At 40.0% G+C, this 17,691-nt stretch overlaps 3 protein-coding genes across 6 annotated transcripts; 1 reads left to right on the top strand and 2 right to left on the bottom strand.

Annotated features, from left to right (window-relative positions):
• The first annotated feature begins 2,272 nt into the window (after positions 1–2,272).
• Positions 2,273–5,562, top strand: LOC111593991 (fukutin-related protein). The gene is made up of 4 exons (XM_023307086.2): positions 2,273–2,771; positions 2,832–3,285; positions 3,365–3,481; positions 4,699–5,562. Exons 1-4 carry the CDS (start codon positions 2,485–2,487, stop codon positions 5,560–5,562), a joined length of 1,722 nt encoding a protein of 573 aa, XP_023162854.1. The 5' UTR covers positions 2,273–2,484.
• A 268-nt stretch (positions 5,563–5,830) lies between these two features.
• On the bottom strand, positions 5,831–10,642 carry LOC111592795 (dynein intermediate chain 2, ciliary). The gene is made up of 6 exons (XM_023305205.2): positions 10,426–10,642; positions 7,647–8,303; positions 7,158–7,578; positions 7,003–7,080; positions 6,136–6,949; positions 5,831–6,078 (listed from the first exon to the last, which is right to left on the bottom strand). The coding sequence occupies exons 1-6, from the start codon at positions 10,462–10,464 to the stop codon at positions 5,895–5,897; spliced, it is 2,193 nt and encodes a 730-aa protein (XP_023160973.1). The 5' UTR covers positions 10,465–10,642; the 3' UTR covers positions 5,831–5,894.
• A 2,247-nt stretch (positions 10,643–12,889) lies between these two features.
• Positions 12,890–17,168, bottom strand: LOC111593882. 4 transcript variants are annotated; one of them, XM_023306975.2, is made up of 3 exons: positions 16,087–16,342; positions 15,165–15,456; positions 12,890–13,466 (listed from the first exon to the last, which is right to left on the bottom strand). In XM_023306975.2, exon 3 carries the CDS (start codon positions 13,199–13,201, stop codon positions 13,064–13,066), a length of 138 nt encoding a protein of 45 aa, XP_023162743.1. In that variant the 5' UTR covers positions 13,202–13,466; positions 15,165–15,456; positions 16,087–16,342; the 3' UTR covers positions 12,890–13,063. The 4 variants fall into 4 exon arrangements, with proteins under 4 accessions (XP_023162743.1, XP_023162728.1, XP_023162720.1 ...); XM_023306960.2 differs by lacking the exon at positions 16,087–16,342 and adding an exon at positions 17,149–17,168 and having other exon boundaries at positions 13,208–13,466; XM_023306952.2 differs by having other exon boundaries at positions 13,208–13,466.
• Between the last annotated feature and the right edge of the window lie 523 nt (positions 17,169–17,691).

Below are 17,691 nucleotides of genomic sequence, written 5' to 3' on the forward strand. Positions count from 1 at the left end.
TGAGTATATTGGCCTTGGCCTGTTTGATCAATAAGCTTGAGCTGGGATTTCTTAAACTTTTTTTATTTATCAAAGTATAAACGGAACCATAGAGAAATTGTAAATAATTTTAAAAAAAACGGAGTTGAATTTTTAAGTTTTTGAGGTAGCTCAAGTTAAAATAATAAAGAACTTAACTTCTCAAAAATTATCTAAAAATATTTAAATAATAATAATCAAACAGACCAAGTCAATATTCTCGATACAAATTTGAAAGCTGATAAAAAGTAAATTTAATTTTAAATTCTTTTTTTTTCAGCAAATTTAGACAATTATTTTGTAAATTTTTAATATAACTTTTGAACGCCTTTCTTAGTCGCAGAGTATAGCGCAGTCGGCTGCAGCCGATTGATTCTTGTACCTCGGTGTTTTATAACCTTGTAATACTATATAGAGTTACCTGACACAATACATTCCAGAATTAAAGGCGCTGTGATAGTTATATGGAAGCTAGCGCACAATTTTGTAAAGAAATTAAATTAAATTTTGTAAGAAATCTATAAAAATCTATAAATGTCAAACTAAGGGCCAAATGTGAATAAGATTGCTTCATGAAGTGTCCGTCCGTCTGCTAATGACTCAATATTTGATTTTTATATAGTTACATATAGTCGTATCCGAGTCGAATGAAATTATAAAAATGTTATGCGGCAATTCGGAGCATGTGAAAGTCTTGCCGTGAGATCACTGTTAAATTGCTTTATTGGAATACCTAAAATTTCTTTAAGCACTCGCAGAACTTAGATTCTTTATAAAAACAAAAAACAATTGTATTTGGACTGGGAACACGTATTATGCAGTCGGTTGCAACTGCGTGGCTTTGACTTGCTTTATAGTGACTCAAGTGTGAGTGAGCTTTATAATTAGAGCAGATCTGTCCTGCTTAAGTGTGCCTAATTGTTATGTTTGTCTAAATGTAATTAGTAAATTATCTAAGCAAAGCTGTTGACCATATATATATATATATTGAAAGTATGTATGATTAATGTGAATATTGCGCTTTAAGTGTTACCTTGAAAAAATATATTTAACCATTTAATCCAAGCAAAGCTACATATGCATGTTCCTCGATGTCTGACTCAATGTATGCTTATATATATATATATGTTAAGATGTTAAATATATTTGTGCTAAAAAATTATTATGATTCTTTTTAATGATTTTATTCTACTGCTGATGGTTATCTAAACGTATTGATGTCTGTTCAAGGTAAACAGCTTCACAGATAAGATATTATTTTGTTCACTAATTAAAAATTTTCCAATCTTAATATTCGTTTAAAATTGTTTTCAAAATATTGTGTTTATCACCAAATGTTGTTTTTCAAAATTCAGACGCGCTACTATTTTTGTGAACATTCCTGTATGTATGTGTTTTTTCGTGTTTGTATGTCTATACTTAAAATTTATGTTTAAAATTTATATAAATTATTTCTTATCTCTACGTTAAGCTCTAAAAATATTCTGACTATGTTCGTATATAACCAATGCAAATATATATATATACAATTTATTATATAAAATAAAATATATTCATATATAATATCAACCTATAATAAATATAAAATATATATAATATACTCTAAAACTTCTAAAGAAATCAATTTCAAAATATGTTTTATTTTTGCTAAAAGCAAACAAAAAAAGAAAAAAAAAAGAAAAATGTCAGAAATTATTTAATTTAATTATTTTGAAATTTTAAAAGAATATTTAGTATATTCTTCTTTTTTTAATTAGTAAAACTATACTTATTGGTTTTAAAATTATTTTAAACATAGATAAATATAAAATATATATAAATACTCTAAAACTTCTAAAGAAATCAATTTCAAAATATGTTTTATTTTTGCTAAAAGCAAACAAAAAATGTTGAAAAATGTTACAAAATTATTTAATTAAATTATTTTCAACTTCAACTTCAATATTTCTATACATTTTAAAAATGTGCTCTTTATTTATTATTTTCTTGGTTTTCTTTTATTTATTAAATTTAGCTTTTTAGTTTTTAATATTTTTTTCCATGTTACTTTTTAAGGGAGAGTTTGGGTGAGCTTCCTGCATGCATTAAGGGTATGTTGCGCATCCTTAGTTATTTATGAAAAAGCTTAGGCGAAAGCTTGCACAGGACATCCCTAACGGCATTTTAGCTTATTGCCAAACCAGCTGCTTTATTCCACTAGGAAATCAGCTGTTCGAATGCTAAAAGCTTCTGAGATGAAAAATAGTCGAGAAAAGCTAATTGAAAAGGAATCGAAAATAAAAACAAATGCAAGAAAATATTAAATGAAATGTGTTTACACCGGAACAAGCCCCAAAGTGAATACGACTTGTTCCTGTAACATTCAGACGATAAATGGCCAATAAAGCTGACAGCGCAGAGCTCAGAGATACACAAGGATAAGCCGCTGGGCTGCCCATTACCAATTGTCACAGGAGTCACAGCATCATGAAGATATTTCGATTACGTTCGGTTAAGCTGCTGCTAGTTGGCTTCATCATTGTCAATTTGGTGTTCTTCTATTACACCTGGAACACGTTCCTCTGGCGGCGCATCAGTCGCGCTCTGACGGGCGAGGACGCCGATGCCAAGCCAAAGGGCGAAACGGCCCACGGACCGAAGCTCTCGCCAAAGGACAAGGCACGCAATGCCAACAAGCACATACGCAAGTCCATAACAATTGTGTTCTACGGGCACTACAATTTCGAACAGGATCTGCGGCCCAGCATCGATAGGTGAGTAGCTCAAATCGGATATGTCCACTACTCTTGACACTCGACTCTCGACTCTCTTAGCATATTGGACGTGGTGCCCAATATGCCCATTCTGGTGCTGCAGGAGGGCGCCGCCGAGTACGCCTATCCGCCGATCAGCTTTGAGCGCAACCTGACCAGCGGCGAGGAGCAGACCGTGCATTTCATGAGCTTGGCCTTCGATGTGCGTCGCACGCGGGAGCAGCTGAATCCACTCGCCGCCATACACACCAAATATGCTCTGCTGATGCCCGACAGCGTGCGGCTGAGCAGCAAGAATCTGCTGCAGAAAATCTTGCGAGAGATGAACACAAAGTCGGGCAAAGGCCAGGCACAGCGGGTGACTGTTGCGCCGGAGGAGCAAGTGCGTCGTCTGCTCCTCATACCATTCGCCGGCAATCCGAAAACCTTTAGCAGCTGTGCGAAGCTCAACTTGGACTTGCCCAATTGGACCATGGAATTGGAAGCGCGCAATGATAGCACGCATTGCGATTTGGTAAGCGATCAATCAGACAACTATATCTATCTGATCTATATATATATATGTATCTAAAATCATTTTCATTGCTTCACAGTTTCTGCAGAAGCACGCAATACTCATTGACGTGGCAGCACTTGGCGCTATGCCGGAACCTTTTGCCTTGCCCTTTCCGGAGATGCTCTACGTGCAGGCAAAGATTGCCAATCTAACGGTAATCTATATAATGCTAACTATATGCTTGCTTTGTAGGCACGTTCAGGATGTTAAAAGAGTATGTTAGCTTAGTTCAATGTCCGTCAGTTGCGGATATATCGGGTGGAGAGTTAAAAATTTCTATATATCGGAATGTTACAAATTAATAAGATAGAATTTGGATTAGATTCCAGCAAATCTATATAGAATAGAATTTATGTTTGCATAAGCTCGTTAGGATCGTGTGCGATTGGCTAAAATATAATTATTGTATTATGTGTGCTATTGACTCTATCTATAGATTGCGCCAAGGCTTGAGTTGTAGCGCAGTCGTCCTCCGTTTAGACTTTTCCTGCTTTAATGGATTTCCAAGTTTTGCATTTGAATCACAGCTGAACTCCGCCATAGATGAGCTCCTTCAAAGCTCCATAGACGAGCTTCTTCACAGATGAGCTCCTCCATGGATAAGTTGCTCCACACATGAGCTCCTTCACAGATGAGCTCCTCCTCAGAAGAGCTCTTCCATAGAAAACCTCCTGCACAGATAAACTCTTTCATAGCTAAGCTCCTCCACAGCTGAACTTCTCCATAAATAAGCTCCTTTACAGATGAGCTCCTCCATGGATATGTTGCTCCACATATGAGCTAATCCACATGTCAGCTTCTTCACAGATGAGCTCCTCCTCAGAAGAGCTCTTCCATAGAAAAGCTCCTGAACAGATGAGCTCCTTCATAGCTAAGCTCCTCACATATGAGTTCCTTCACATATGAGCTCCTTCACGATTGAGTTCCTTCACAGATGAGTTCCTTCACAGATGAGTTCCTTCACAGATGAGTTCCTCTATAGGTGAGCTCCTCTATAGATGAGCTCCTTCATAGCTAAGCTGCTCACATATGAGTTCCTTCACAGATGAGTTCCTTCACAGACGAGCTCCTTCACGATTGAGTTCCTTCACAGATGAGTTCCTTCACAGATGACTTCCTTCACAGATGAGTTCCTCTATAGGTGAGATCCTCTATAGATGAGCTCCTTCATAGCTAAGCTCCTTCACAAATGAGCTCCTCCACAGAAGAGCTCCTTCACATATAAACACTTCTTAGGTCGCTCAAATTAGCTTTGCATTTAGTTTGGCTGTTTTGGGATCGTGAACGAGTATTATGCAGTCGATGCCACCAAGCGCAACGTTTTTACTTATCACAAGTTACTTTCTTATCGCATTTATTTCACTTCCGCAGACAAGTGTTTTCCCGCAATCGTTTCTGGAGGGGCGCAGGCTGTTTGCCTCGTTCCACACGAAACAGCGACGCCTGGAGCTGCGCCGTCGTCAGTTCCGCGAGATGTACAAGAAGCTGCAGATCAAGCGCCTGGTTAGGCGCACTCACAAGCTGGGCGGCAAGGCCGCAGCCCGCGAGGGCAACTGGCAGCCGCACAGTCCAGTGCTGGACGCACAGTTCTCGTACTCCAACTTTAGTCTGCCGGCTGTCACGGATATCGATTTGTTTGGCTGTGAGCGCACGACAAAGTCGTGCATTGGCAGCGTCTACAACAGTCGCCCCTTCTACTACTATCTGGGCAAGCACACGCCGCCCTGCTGCCTGGACAAGCTGAAGACCACCTTTAACCATGTGCTCGAGGAGTTCGAGAATGTGGGCATACGCTACTGGCTGGACAACTATGCGCTCAAAAGTGCCATCGAGAGCAATCAGCTCTCGCCGGACGCCTACGACATAGACATCAGCTTCAATGTGCAGGACTTGGAGCGCTCGAATGCCATGAAGAAGTCGCAGAGCAAGCCGCACGTGGATAACGAAGGCTTCTACTGGATCAAGGCAACCGACGGCCACTACTTCCGCGTGCAGTTCTCCAAGGTGAACCAGGTGGGCGTCAACTTGCTGCCCTACGAGATTAGCGGGAACGAGGTAAGAGCCAGCGGCTTCTTCGGCTGGAAGGCAGCCACCTTTGCCTCCGACTACTTGCATCCCATGTCGACGGTGCTCTTCCTCGGCAAGAGCATCATGTGCCCCAACAACGTGCTGGAGTACCTCGAGGCCAAGAACATTAAGGTCAAATCCGATAGCCTGGCCCCCGAGGAGGAGTAGATAATCATTTACCTTAGCCTAAATTGCATTCAGTTCTTAGCATGAATTGAATTGCACACTTCCTGTACATGTATGCTATATACTATATGCTATATATGAACGTTGTTTTAAGATATTTGTAAAATTGAGGTTATGTGTTCCTTTGTGTTTTTTTCCTTTCCTAAATCTCTGTGTTTATAGCTAGTTCGCATATATGTTTAGGTGTCTATATATAGGTATGGCTAAGTTAGCGAGTGAGCATGTAAATTTCTAAAGCCAAAGTTAGGTCTATACAATAAAGAACTCTGTACTAATTTTATATATGTAACTTATCAAAATATAATACATTAGCTCTAGGTATTCACAGTCGTGGCTACATCGGGTGCTTGATCGCCGTCCGGCAGCTCGCGCACCAAGGATAACAGCTTTTCTAACTTGGCGGTTTGCAGTGTTAGCTGATCGAGATAGAGCTGCTTCTTGGGCGGCTTGACCATGAGGCGCAGATTGGGTGACAGCTTCAGAGAGGTGGTGGCGCCCCTGCGAAGGCAAGACAGCAGTTATATGTTGAACATTTGCAGCGCAGTTAATACTTACTTCTCGTCGCCCACAATGATGAAGGGCAGCTTCTCGTTGAAGGCCAGGCGAGTGAGCTTATTCTTGCGCTTGGGCACTACGGCCTGCACGCAGATGGGCTTGTACTTGTTCACATTGAGATCGAAGACGTGCACCTTGCCCTCAGTGGTGACAGCTGCGAACACGGTGCTGGAGTACGGCGCCCACTTGACATCGCCCACGGCAGAGCCCAGGTCAAATATGAAGAGCGGATCGGCGCGCATATCCTCCCACACCTTGACGCGCCAATCGCCGCTACAGGAGACAAAAATGTTCGAGTCGAAGCGATTGTAATCGATGCGATACACGGACATGTTGTGCGCATCGTAGGTCATCAGATACTTGGAGCTAAATAACGTGCTGCACTTGTAGATCAGACCGATTTCGGTGCCAACGAGAAAGACGGTCGGGTTCGTCGGATGGAATTGAACGCAGGAGCCGCCGCTTCTGAGCGTTACTTTCGTGCCGTCTGGGCCATCCGCAATGCCGTTCTCGATATAGAGCGTAATTATGGTGGTCACCCACAGCTTGTTCTGCATGAGGATCCAGCTGAAGACGCAGCCATCGGAGGACACGGAGTAAAAGTTGATTTCACCATCGGCCATATCCGGACCCCACTTCACCTGCCAGACGCACTCGCCGTGCTTACACTTGACGCCTCTGGACACGTACATCGGCTCCTTGCAGCCATCGCGCAGATCGTAGACAGCCACGTTGCCATCGTAGAGTCCAATAACCACCAGGAAGGGATAGTTCTGATGTATATCGCAGCACATGACGCCACAGTCCGTTTGAACTGCAAGAGAAGACGTAGTCAAAGCTAATGATTGATGGCCTAAACTAACTCACTTATGTAATCCGGATAGGCTGGGTTCTTCACGGTAAACAGACACAGGTAGCCCTCATTGTGCTGCTTTAGGAAATCATCTGCCAGAGAATTAGGAATTTTAAAGAAGCCTCAAGTAGTGAAGAGTCAGAGAGAGAGAGAGAGACGCTGCACTCACGCGAGCCATAGCAAACGGCGAAGAGATCGTAATAGCTTGGATTGAAGACGAGCTCGGTGACATTCATCTTCTTGGTCTTCTCGTATTGAAATTTCCAAAGTGGCAGCAGGTTGCCCTCGCCCTCGCGATACTCATCGGCCGGATCCTCCCAGTAGCGATAGTCGTTGCCGATGTCGTCGAAGATGTTCTGGTTGATCATGCGCTCGAGTATCTGCCAGCATCTCAGGTATTTGCGGTTCAGCTGCTCCGCGTGGGCGGTTTTCTTTTTGAAAGTCTTTTTGGCCGAGACGCGCTTGCCAGCCAATTGGCCCATTTTCTGTTGCTCCTCGTAGTCCTCGTTATAGCTGTCATAGATGATCCACTGCAGCACGTTGCCGCCGAATTGTGAGCGCGGCGGAGGAATCGTCTGGGTGTCCACATTCTGCGGCAGATGCAATTGAGTTCAGGTCTGCGGAGTTCAGCTTGTTAGTCTAGGCCCTCATTACTTACGCGCTTTGGATTGACATAGGTGAGAGTGGCGCGCTCACAGTAGTTGAACTGATTGATGAGCTTCTTCTTTTTGCCTGAAGTAGGTATTGCTGGCTGTGCTCCTGCGCGCTCTTCTTCCTCGGCGCCACCTTCGCCCTCCGTCGCGTGCTCACCCTCTTGCTTACCCTCCTCGTCCTCTTCCTCTTCGACCTCTTCCTCGTCGCCGCCTTCGGGTACTGGCTTGGCATCCACGCCGATCTTCTCATCGTCATCGCCTTCGCCTTCCTCTTCGCCTTCCTGCAAAGTCTCCCGCTGCTCCACCACAGCATAGTTGGGCATAGGCAAAGGATAGCCGATTTCGTCGGACTCCTCCACCTGGTAGCGCGCTTCTTCGGAATCCACGTGCAGCGAATTGCCCGCAAAGCTGATCAAAGTAACTGTATTGCTCGGCGTCGGTGCCAGCACGTATTCCCCGTCCTTGAAGCTAAACACAACCAAATTGCGCAGCACATTCGTATTGGTTGGTGTTAGCACCTTGGTGACCTCCTCGCCCAGCTCGGCCTCTGTCAGCTCCAATTGGTCATCCGGCTTGATCAATTGTCGCGATTTCATCCAGGCATCGAAGTCATCGGCATCGCCACCGCCGCCGCCACCCTCCTTGCCCTTGGATGTTCTGACCTTTTGTTTTTAAAGTTTATTGAACAAATGAGTTGATAGAAAATTAGAGCTTGGAGTGGATAGGGAAGCCAATCGAGTGTAAATTGTGTGGGCAGCATTTGCGTTAGTGCGCAACTGTTCAAAGACTTACCTTCCGTCAGGACATGCTAGGATACTATAGGGCAAATCAAACTTCAATTGCTCGAATTAAATGTGCACAGACTTTCAGCTAGGTGATCAACGAGAGCAGTTCAAGTATAATACAATTGATAACCCACAGCATGCATGTTAACAAGTGCTTCAAGTGTACTCTTTCCAAAAGTCTAAGCCAAGGGCCTTGAGTTGATAACTCTTTACAGAAAACATTTCAATCGGACAAAATAAAGATACTATTTAAATATTTTATAGTTAGCTTATTAAGCTAACCTAACGACAGTTCAGTGAGTTAATGTTCAGAGCCAAAACTTTTGCATAAAGTATACAGATCTATTAGAGCATTGGTAAGGAATAACAGCATCAAATCTCCGAATGTCCCATAATAAAATTGTGCATTTAAAATTGATTTGGAAAGTGTAACTGCCTTCGGTAGACCGAAAGCAAAGCACTTGTAGCTCTCTCAAGTGGGTGGTGCTGGATGGGTGGGCGACAGTTGCAGTTACCTCCTCGGATAGCTGTTGCTCCGTCACAGCCTGCTCGTCCGTGCTAGCGCTGCAAGGAGCACCCTCATCCTGCGCGTCATCAACGTGTGGCATATTTTTTACAAGCTAAGGACTAATGTTTCGAGTGCGGAACAGAGAGCTGGCAGGCAGCGGGACTAAGCTACTTATATACAGCAACTTGACTCAATGACTAGATCTACAGAAATAAGGATTTGTATATACAGAGCTGCAGCTGTTGGAATATATATATAATATATATGTCAGAGTTGGTCTCTAAGATTGTATTTACATATTTGTTGCTCGACTTGGCTTGGCTTGTTGCTCTTACACACACATACACCTGCACACGCACACACACACACAGAAAGGTAGGCACTACTAAAGCAACTTGCGTTAGATCTAGTACTAAGCTGCTCAGTTATAGATACAGTTACAGATATAGGTACAGATACAGTTACAGATACAGATACAGAGTTGCAGATACAATTATAGTTACAGTTACAGATAGTCTACGATTGTATGTACTCATATACCGCCATGGCCTTATTAGCTAGCTTCCACATCTTGGCAATCTGTTTTGATGGATGGCACTATGAAATGCTTAAGCACGAGGCCTGAACCTCTTGAAGCGCGCAACACGACTGAGTCTAGGTCTGGGACTAGCTCGAGTTAGGCACTGCCAATGGGCCAAGAGGTGCCTGATGACGTTCGCGAAAGTTTCAAAAAACTTCCGTCGCTGACGTCGGCGGCACGTCATGGCCAAAGGATGCGATTGGAGTCGAGAGGGTGTTGACATTTCCGTAAATATGTAGGACTTGCGACCCATTATGGCAATGCCCAGAGGCGTCGCTGGAGTTACCTATTTATTTTTATGGCCCAACTCATATACATGTCTGATTTATTGACTCTTTTATTGCGTTTGGAGCTGGTAGGTGCCGTTGATTGCCATCGACACTCAATTGGCCAAGGCTCCGCCATATTTTAGATAGGCCTAGATAAAGTTGTATTTAGTAAGTGATCTAAAGCTAAAAGCTGAACGCTGGCAGTGCCATCCCTTTTGTGAGCACGCACACGGCAGGCGAACATCCTGCACATCCCACTCGAAGCCCCCAGCCCATGCCAGCTCTGCGCTGGTCGAGCTGCGCCGCCTCGAGCAAATTGCAAATTATGTTTCGTGACAAAGTTCCATCAGAGCGCCAATAACTTTTGCTACGCTACGTTCCAGCCAACTTATTAAAAAGTAATCGCAAATTTTTAAATACAAAAATAGAATCATGTAACGAAGGACGACGCGACTTCGCCACGTAGCCATGGCGCAATCACAATGTTGACAGCTCCCAAAGTGTTTGCATGTGCCCGGTGCCCGGTGCCCGGTGCTCGCTGCTCGGAATTTTGAAATTGTGGAATTGTGCAAGTGCTCGACCCAAAAGAGTCTGCACAGTGTAGTCTTACTGTGTCAAGATATGATTGCAATAATTGTTTACCTTCTTCGGTTTGCCCTCTTTGACTTTCGGGGTTTGCATGTTGAGGCAGTATTCTTAGCCGTAAATGCACCTTGTACGAAGCTCTTTAACTAAACGGCTCTTCCTCTGTAATTTACACACACTGAAGCTTGTAAGCCTTTTCCTGACATTAACTGAACGAATTTATGTTTTTCACAGTCTAAACTTTACGTAATTGTGAAATAGAACAATGGAGTTCGACGCTTGCTTTTCCTTTCTTTGTTTATTCGAGTTACTATAGAAATCTCGAACTCCCACGCACCGGCTGCCATTTGCATATTGATTTGCCAACCACAAAAACATCGCGACTGTCAACGACCTGGTACTGAGCCAGTCTCTTCCTCTGCAAGTTGTTAGTAGCTTTTAGCCAATCTAGCAGCAGGGACCTGAATGTAATGGAAGGTTTAGTATATAAATCGACATATAAAAGCTTAGCTAAACTTATAATGAAATTCTATTGCTATGCCTAATACTCTCGTTGGTTAGAAGCGCCGAGAAAACTGTTTTCTTAGAACTTATCTGCGCAAAGCCTTTCAAGCAGCTTTGACACTTAATCGATCAACTTTTATATATATATATATAGAGCATTACATGAATTTCAATATGATTCATTTCAGCTTCAGCCAATTGCTAAAAAATATATATTATGAATATATATAAAATATATATTATGAATTGTACTGCTCACTTGATAAGCTCTGTTAATGCAAATTAATCATCAACTATTTTTATTGAACATTCATAGAAAAATTATCGTAAAATTTAATTAAGGCATCAAATTCGTTATGGGAAATTTAATTTGTTGCTTGTTGACAAGGTTAAGTAAGCTTCAAGTGTGGGTTTAAGAAGTGTCTGCTTACATATATATATATATATATTTATATATATATATATATATATATATATATATATATATATATATATATATATTATATATATATTATATATATATATATGTATTTATATAGGGAGTAACACAGATTGGGTTTCAGTGTAACCGCAAGCCAGGCCGTGCCGTTTAGAGAACTCTTTCAATACATTTGAAATATATAAATATAAAATTAGTTACAAGCTGTCATTAGTAAAAGTTTAGTTAAGTGAAAAGGTGCTATTTCTTATAAATAAAGCGCTGTTCATTAAAATAGTAGTGCGTCTTAGCACAAAATATTGGAACACAAAATTGAGTGATAAACACAATATTTGAAAACAAATTTTAAAGCAAATATGTACATATTTAAAATATTTCTTATTGAATTATTTGATTTAGCTGTTTTGTTTTTGCTAGTAAAGCTACTAGAAGCTGCGCGCTTCAGGTCTTTAGAAAGAAAAATTAACAAATTTTAGTTGTTCATAAAAATAGTAGTGACTACTAAAATATAGAAAAATATAAAAGAAAAAACGAAAAGCTGTTAACTTCAATCTAACTATAAATCAATCTAATTATAAATAGAATTTATAAATGTATGTGATATATGTGATGTTGGCAATGCATGTAATGTATGTGATGCATTTTTTTTAATTTTGCCGTTTTGCAAACTGTCTTATACTAGACAATAAACTAATTTTTTAACAATAATATTACTTAACCGGATGGCTGGGGCTCCAATGAGAACAATCCATATATTTAACTACTTTACATATTTATCTATTTCTGTGGGGCAGGTCTAGGACATGAAATCTTTTAAGTAGCCTATGGTTGCTTGAGTCATCCAGAAGTCTTAGTGCTAGAGCATTATCGTGCTTATGTAGTTTATTCATGTAACTTTTTGCATATAGTTGTATATCTTCTTTAAGAAGGGGCAGCTTAACATTTTTGTGAATATTATAATTTATGAATGTATGTGATGTATTTATTATATGTAATAATGTATGTAACTAGACTCAAACTGAAAACTGGCCTTAACAATATAGCAAGATAGTTCACGGCCAACAAGCCGAGTCGATTGAGCCCTGTCCGTCTGCCCGTATATGTGAACGCGTCGATCTGAGCGTCTACACGGACAGGCAGACAGACGAACAGGGCTTCATCGACTCAGCTTGTCGCCCTTAACAAGAATATATATATTTAATGGTGTCTGCCACGCCTTCTTCTATCGTTTACACACATTTGCCCAATACTATTATACCCTGATTTCCCATTGTCAGTGGAAGCAGGGTATAAAAACAATAATTCAATAGCAATTACTTGTAAGCACAAAAACAAAGGCAATAATATGTGAACACAGTGAGCTGCTCGACTTACATATTCCTTTGCAAAACACTTGAGAAGCATTTATCCGAAATGCCCATAGATTGTGTACACGAGGCGAGCCATAGAGTGCAATGCACTTTCAAGTATCACTGCGAGCATAAAAATAAATTGTTTCAGCGAATGCTGGCCGGAAGGCCAGTGGGGCACGGGTTAGCCGCTCACTAGATCGAAGAGCTGAAACCTTGTAGACGAGATTGAAACGAACGCGTCGCTTGAATGTTCCACATGAATGATTTTATTGTGTTGTATTGTCGATAGTAGTACATCAGTAGTATCAATGTCAGTATAAAATATAATATACCCAGAGTATATTCTATGTGCTACATATATATATATATATATATGACAATTAAGTTAGGTGTAAAAGACCTAGGTTTGCTGTCTCAAGCTCTTCACATATCGCACTGGCACTTCAGGTAAATAGACGCAGACAAAGAACATTATGGGTCCAAATAAGAGCATGCAGAGCAGCCAATAAATCAAGCCGATAACTGTTATCGCATCCATATAGGTTAGAGAGCGGCCAGTCTCGATCAGACAATTATCAAATATAATTACAGCTTACAGATTACGAATTATAAATAAATAGCTAATATCACTAAACATCGGTTATGGAGATTGTGCAACAGGGCAAAACACGTCTGTCACAGCGCCGATGTCTCTAATTTTAGATATAATCAAAAAACCACTCCAGGTAACTTTAGACTAATTATGCTTATCCTAATGTCATATGGCTTCGCTTGCCGCTGGAATATCGCCTCAAGCCCGCCACCTGAAATGAATAGAAAGAGCATTAGCTGATATAGACGAGGGACGATTGATGAAGAGTATTAGAGATGGCGCCCAATGCATGTGTAATCCAAACTGAATGATTCATAGTTAATTGTATCTTGATGCTTACGCGCTGCAACTACTCCTGCCCGTTGGCCAATTGAAACTGTTTTAACTGCGCGGCTGAATCACGCACTTTATACTTGGCTTCAGATGGGTTTATTTTCGGATATTTAACTGCTCCAAGCCATAAAGTTAATTAAGCGCGACAAAAAAATACCCAACTGAGGCTTGCCGCTGTTAATTCATAACTGAATTGCAAACCAGAACAACGTAATCCCCCAAACCGGGTTTTCCTCTCTCTCTATAGATATCTCTCCCACTCACTCTCACTCTCACTCTGCCTGTCCCTCTCTCGCTGTGCTTAGATTTTAAGCTCTGGCGTTAAGAGCTTTTGCTTTGCTTCTGATTTGGAATTGTTTGTGACGAAAGTTGGTTTTATAGACGAGATACTGGTATTATTCAAGGCAATGACAATGATCCGTTCGAAAAACTGGTTTACGTACAGAGCACTAGAGAACGTTTGAGCCCCAATTAAAAAGTTAAATAATATTCGCACAAATTGTTTACACTGCTCGCAAAACTCTAATTTTAATTAACAGCCCTGAGTGTCCAAAAGTATTGTCAAGATATTGCAGTGTAGTCTATATATAATGCTGATAATGCGAATCGAAACCACAACAAATTCATGACTCAAGTCTTCTCTGCTGATAAGAAAGTCAAGATAGGTTACACCTAATCTATTGCCACCTCTCATTATAATGATTATATCTGGTATTTATATTTTATAACTGTTTTTCTTGCCATACTTTTATTTGGCATACTTGATAGTGTTATGACGTTTAGATAGATATTGCTCAAGCTATTGATTTCTTCTATCATTGCTCAGTATTATTTTCATATTATCTAGCACTTATTTGATATAGAAATAATAATCGCAATTCTAGCAGTCAACGCCTGAACTATTTATATGATTTTGATATTGTCTGATATGCTGAGAAATCTCTTGTACCTTTGATCAATATAAATTTAATTATATCTGACTTGCATCTCTATAATTAATTGATAATTGATCTCTATTCCTTGGCATACCCCTGGAAGTCATACTTTGAGGTATGGAATTCATTTTATATCAGTCAAATATTTTACTCATCTCCAGACACTTCCCACTTTTCTTATATCTGATACTATATTATGTGAAAGTAAAAATCCCTAAACTCCTTTTTGGCATCCCAGAAGTTAGTGAATTTGAAATATAACAGATGTTACTCAATCTAGTTATGAATAGATTGAAATAACTAATATATTCTCTAAATTCCTTACCTTATCCAATATTTTTTATCTGACTTGCATTATATAGAACTAAGAATTAAAAATAGATTCAATACATATACTTATACATATAAATTGAGTCAAACCCTACATTCAGTTTATATACCTTCCCAGTATTTTTTCATTATATCTGACCGCTTATATATATTATATTCCTTAAAAATAGTGGCAAGAGGTTAGGTAGATTTTAAGCCCCCCGCCCAGTATTTTTTTATTATATCTGACTTACATTTTATACTAGTTATCATAAGAAATTCAAGATAGATGTGTTCCCCTTGTTTCCCAGTATTGTTTGTATCCCACTTACATGATATAGAAGTAGCTATCACTATCCTTGCGTTTGGCTTCGCCACGATTGGTGTCGCTCCTAGTCGGGTTCACTGAACCCGGATCCGAGTGCGCCTGCATATTGCCGTTCCAGGTTGCCCAACGACTCAAAACGCCATTTTGCTGATTGTTCAGATTGTTCTCTTTGTTGGGGTTGGCGAAAAACGACTTGACGCTATCCATGATCGTTGCTTAAATTGATGTCAAAAGTAGGCAAACACAGAGAGAGAGCAGATATGTCGAGCCTCCAAAAAGAAAACGAATTGATAAAGCTAAAAATATATCAAATGTATTTTGCTTTGTATGAATACGGGTTTTTGGTGTGTCGTCAAGTCATATATGTAGGTGAATAAATATATATATATATATAAAAATATACATAAAATGTTGTTTCTAAGTGTGCTATTTATTTTTGGTGATAATGCTGATAATCGTATGATTTCTTTTAATGAATTCAATTTTGTGGGAGTTTTCGGGAATATTCCGAAACAATTACGAGTTTTTGACTACCGTAAAAAGGTAAATTTATGAATAAGAAAATAAAGTTGTAAATTTCAGAAATTTGATGAGGGAATTTTAAATTAACATTATTTTAATAATTGCGTCTTAGATTCAGTGTAGTTAATTTATCAAGATTAGCACGATTCGTACATATTATCAATTAGCACTTGGGCACTTAACAAGTTCAAAACAGTTCAGTTCGCACCACTGATAAGGCGATCCGCAGTGAGCACGCGTCGCATTCAACAACAATTTGATTTGTTAACAATAAAGCGTAAAAAACTGAACAACGTGGCACGATAAGCAGGTCCTAAAGACGAGGCCAAATGGCAGAGCTGATAGTGCAGCCTTGAAGAACGTATTTATACAGTGGCCTAGTACTAGCTACATGCGCGACCTACCACAAGCTGTTGTAATTCGGACAACTATTTGCGCCTCGGCTGGTGGGGTATAATGCCCTCTGCAATGCTTTCAAATTGGTCTAACACAATTCCTGCGGCTAGTCGCGCACTTCCAATCTCAATTTCAATTTCAATTTGAATTCCAATTCCAGCGTTTAGCGTTCGGCAGCCTATGCGAACCGTTTTGCACAATGTCTGCGATCGCACTGAACGCAGCTACGACGCACTGCGCTGCTCAATGGCCGATGGCCGACGCCGATGCCGATGTCGATGCCGACGCCGATGCCGGGCGCTACGTAGTTTTAATCAATTGCGAAGGCGTCACAAGCACAACATTGAATATGTATACATATACATACACCCATCTGCATGCTTATATATAAACGTAAAGTGTGTTTGTGTGTGTGTTCACTACTTATATACGACTGTAGGCATTCACGGCGATTACATTATGTCTTAATGCACATGGATTTCTTTGGTTTGCTGTCGACATCTGGCAGCGTTGTTGTTGTTTTTGTTTTTGCTTTGTCTTTCGTTTATCTACCACCCGGTCGAGGCAGTTTTTCTTGTTTGTTTTGATCATTGTTTCTCACTTCGACACATATACATGTATGGTAAGTATGTATGTAAGTACTCACTCTATTCACACTTGTATGCATACTCATATAACAGTACAAAATGGAACAGTTTTAAATGAAGTGAAACTCATTCAATTAATTGTTTACATTTACCTTAAAGAGTTTATTTTAAGAATACAAAACAATGAAGACACCTTCACTGGCAGTTAAGTGCAGATATGCATGCATACATATGTACATATATTGCACATCTTACGCTGCTGGTTTAGCAACCGCTGCAATCGAATACTGTTATACAGTATAACAATAAAAGCAGGCCCTGTGCATTTATAACTAGAAGCTCATCTTCATAAATACATACAAATGTGTATATACATACAGCTAGCTATACATACATTTATATGTATTTACTGTATAAATTTTCATATATAAACAAATTGTAAATAATTGTAAATCCATTTATATATCTGTGTATATAGTATACCTGTCACGCTGCCAACTTTTGTATTTTGTCCCCAACTTCCGTACTGCCAGTGTCTTTCTTGCTCTTTCTATTTGTTGTGGTCCGGCGTTCCGCGTGCCACTGATAAGGCGAATGCATTTGTATAACACAAATGGCTGAAGATTGTTTGGACTTTGTACTTCACACACATTTTCTCATGCGAACGCTCCCATACACACACGCAAATCTCTACGCTGATTAACGTTTATCAATATGTACAATAATAAATAATTGATGCAAATAATTGTGTGTAAGTATGCAAATGAATTGTGTTTGTGTGTAAATAGCTATAAAATAAAGTTGTTTCAAGTAGAACTCAACAGTATGCTCTGATCTTGTTGAAAGCTATTGAGTGGGGACTTTTAAAGTGCTCTTTTACTCATACGTAGATAGGTATGTGTATGTATGGATATGTGTATATTGTAACTTACATATCTATATGCATACGTTTGTTCATTTATGACAGCTTAACGACAATTATATACCTAGTCCCACATATGTAAATACGTATGTGTATATGTTATA

The sequence above is a fragment of the Drosophila hydei genome, unplaced genomic scaffold, assembly GCF_003285905.1.
Source record: "Drosophila hydei strain 15085-1641.00,03,60 unplaced genomic scaffold, DhydRS2 tig00000060-arrow-pilon, whole genome shotgun sequence".
NCBI classification, from domain to species: domain Eukaryota; kingdom Metazoa; phylum Arthropoda; class Insecta; order Diptera; family Drosophilidae; genus Drosophila; species Drosophila hydei.

Coding starts and splice junctions, on each gene's coding strand:
- LOC111592795 (XM_023305205.2), bottom strand. CDS start 10,464: ATGCAAACCCCGAAAGTCAAAGAGGGCAAACCGAAGAAG. Junction 8,304..10,425: donor AAGAGGGCAAACCGAAGAAG/GTAAACAATTAT, acceptor TAAAAACAAAAG/GTCAGAACATCCAAGGGCAA. Junction 7,081..7,157: donor CGCCGTTTGCTATGGCTCGC/GTGAGTGCAGCG, acceptor ATTCTCTGGCAG/ATGATTTCCTAAAGCAGCAC.
- LOC111593882 (XM_023306960.2), bottom strand. CDS start 15,367: ATGGATAGCGTCAAGTCGTTTTTCGCCAACCCCAACAAAGAGAACAAT.
- LOC111593991 (XM_023307086.2), top strand. CDS start 2,485: ATGAAGATATTTCGATTACGTTCGGTTAAGCTGCTGCTAGTTGGCTTC. Junction 3,286..3,364: donor ATAGCACGCATTGCGATTTG/GTAAGCGATCAA, acceptor ATTGCTTCACAG/TTTCTGCAGAAGCACGCAAT. Junction 3,482..4,698: donor CAAAGATTGCCAATCTAACG/GTAATCTATATA, acceptor TCACTTCCGCAG/ACAAGTGTTTTCCCGCAATC.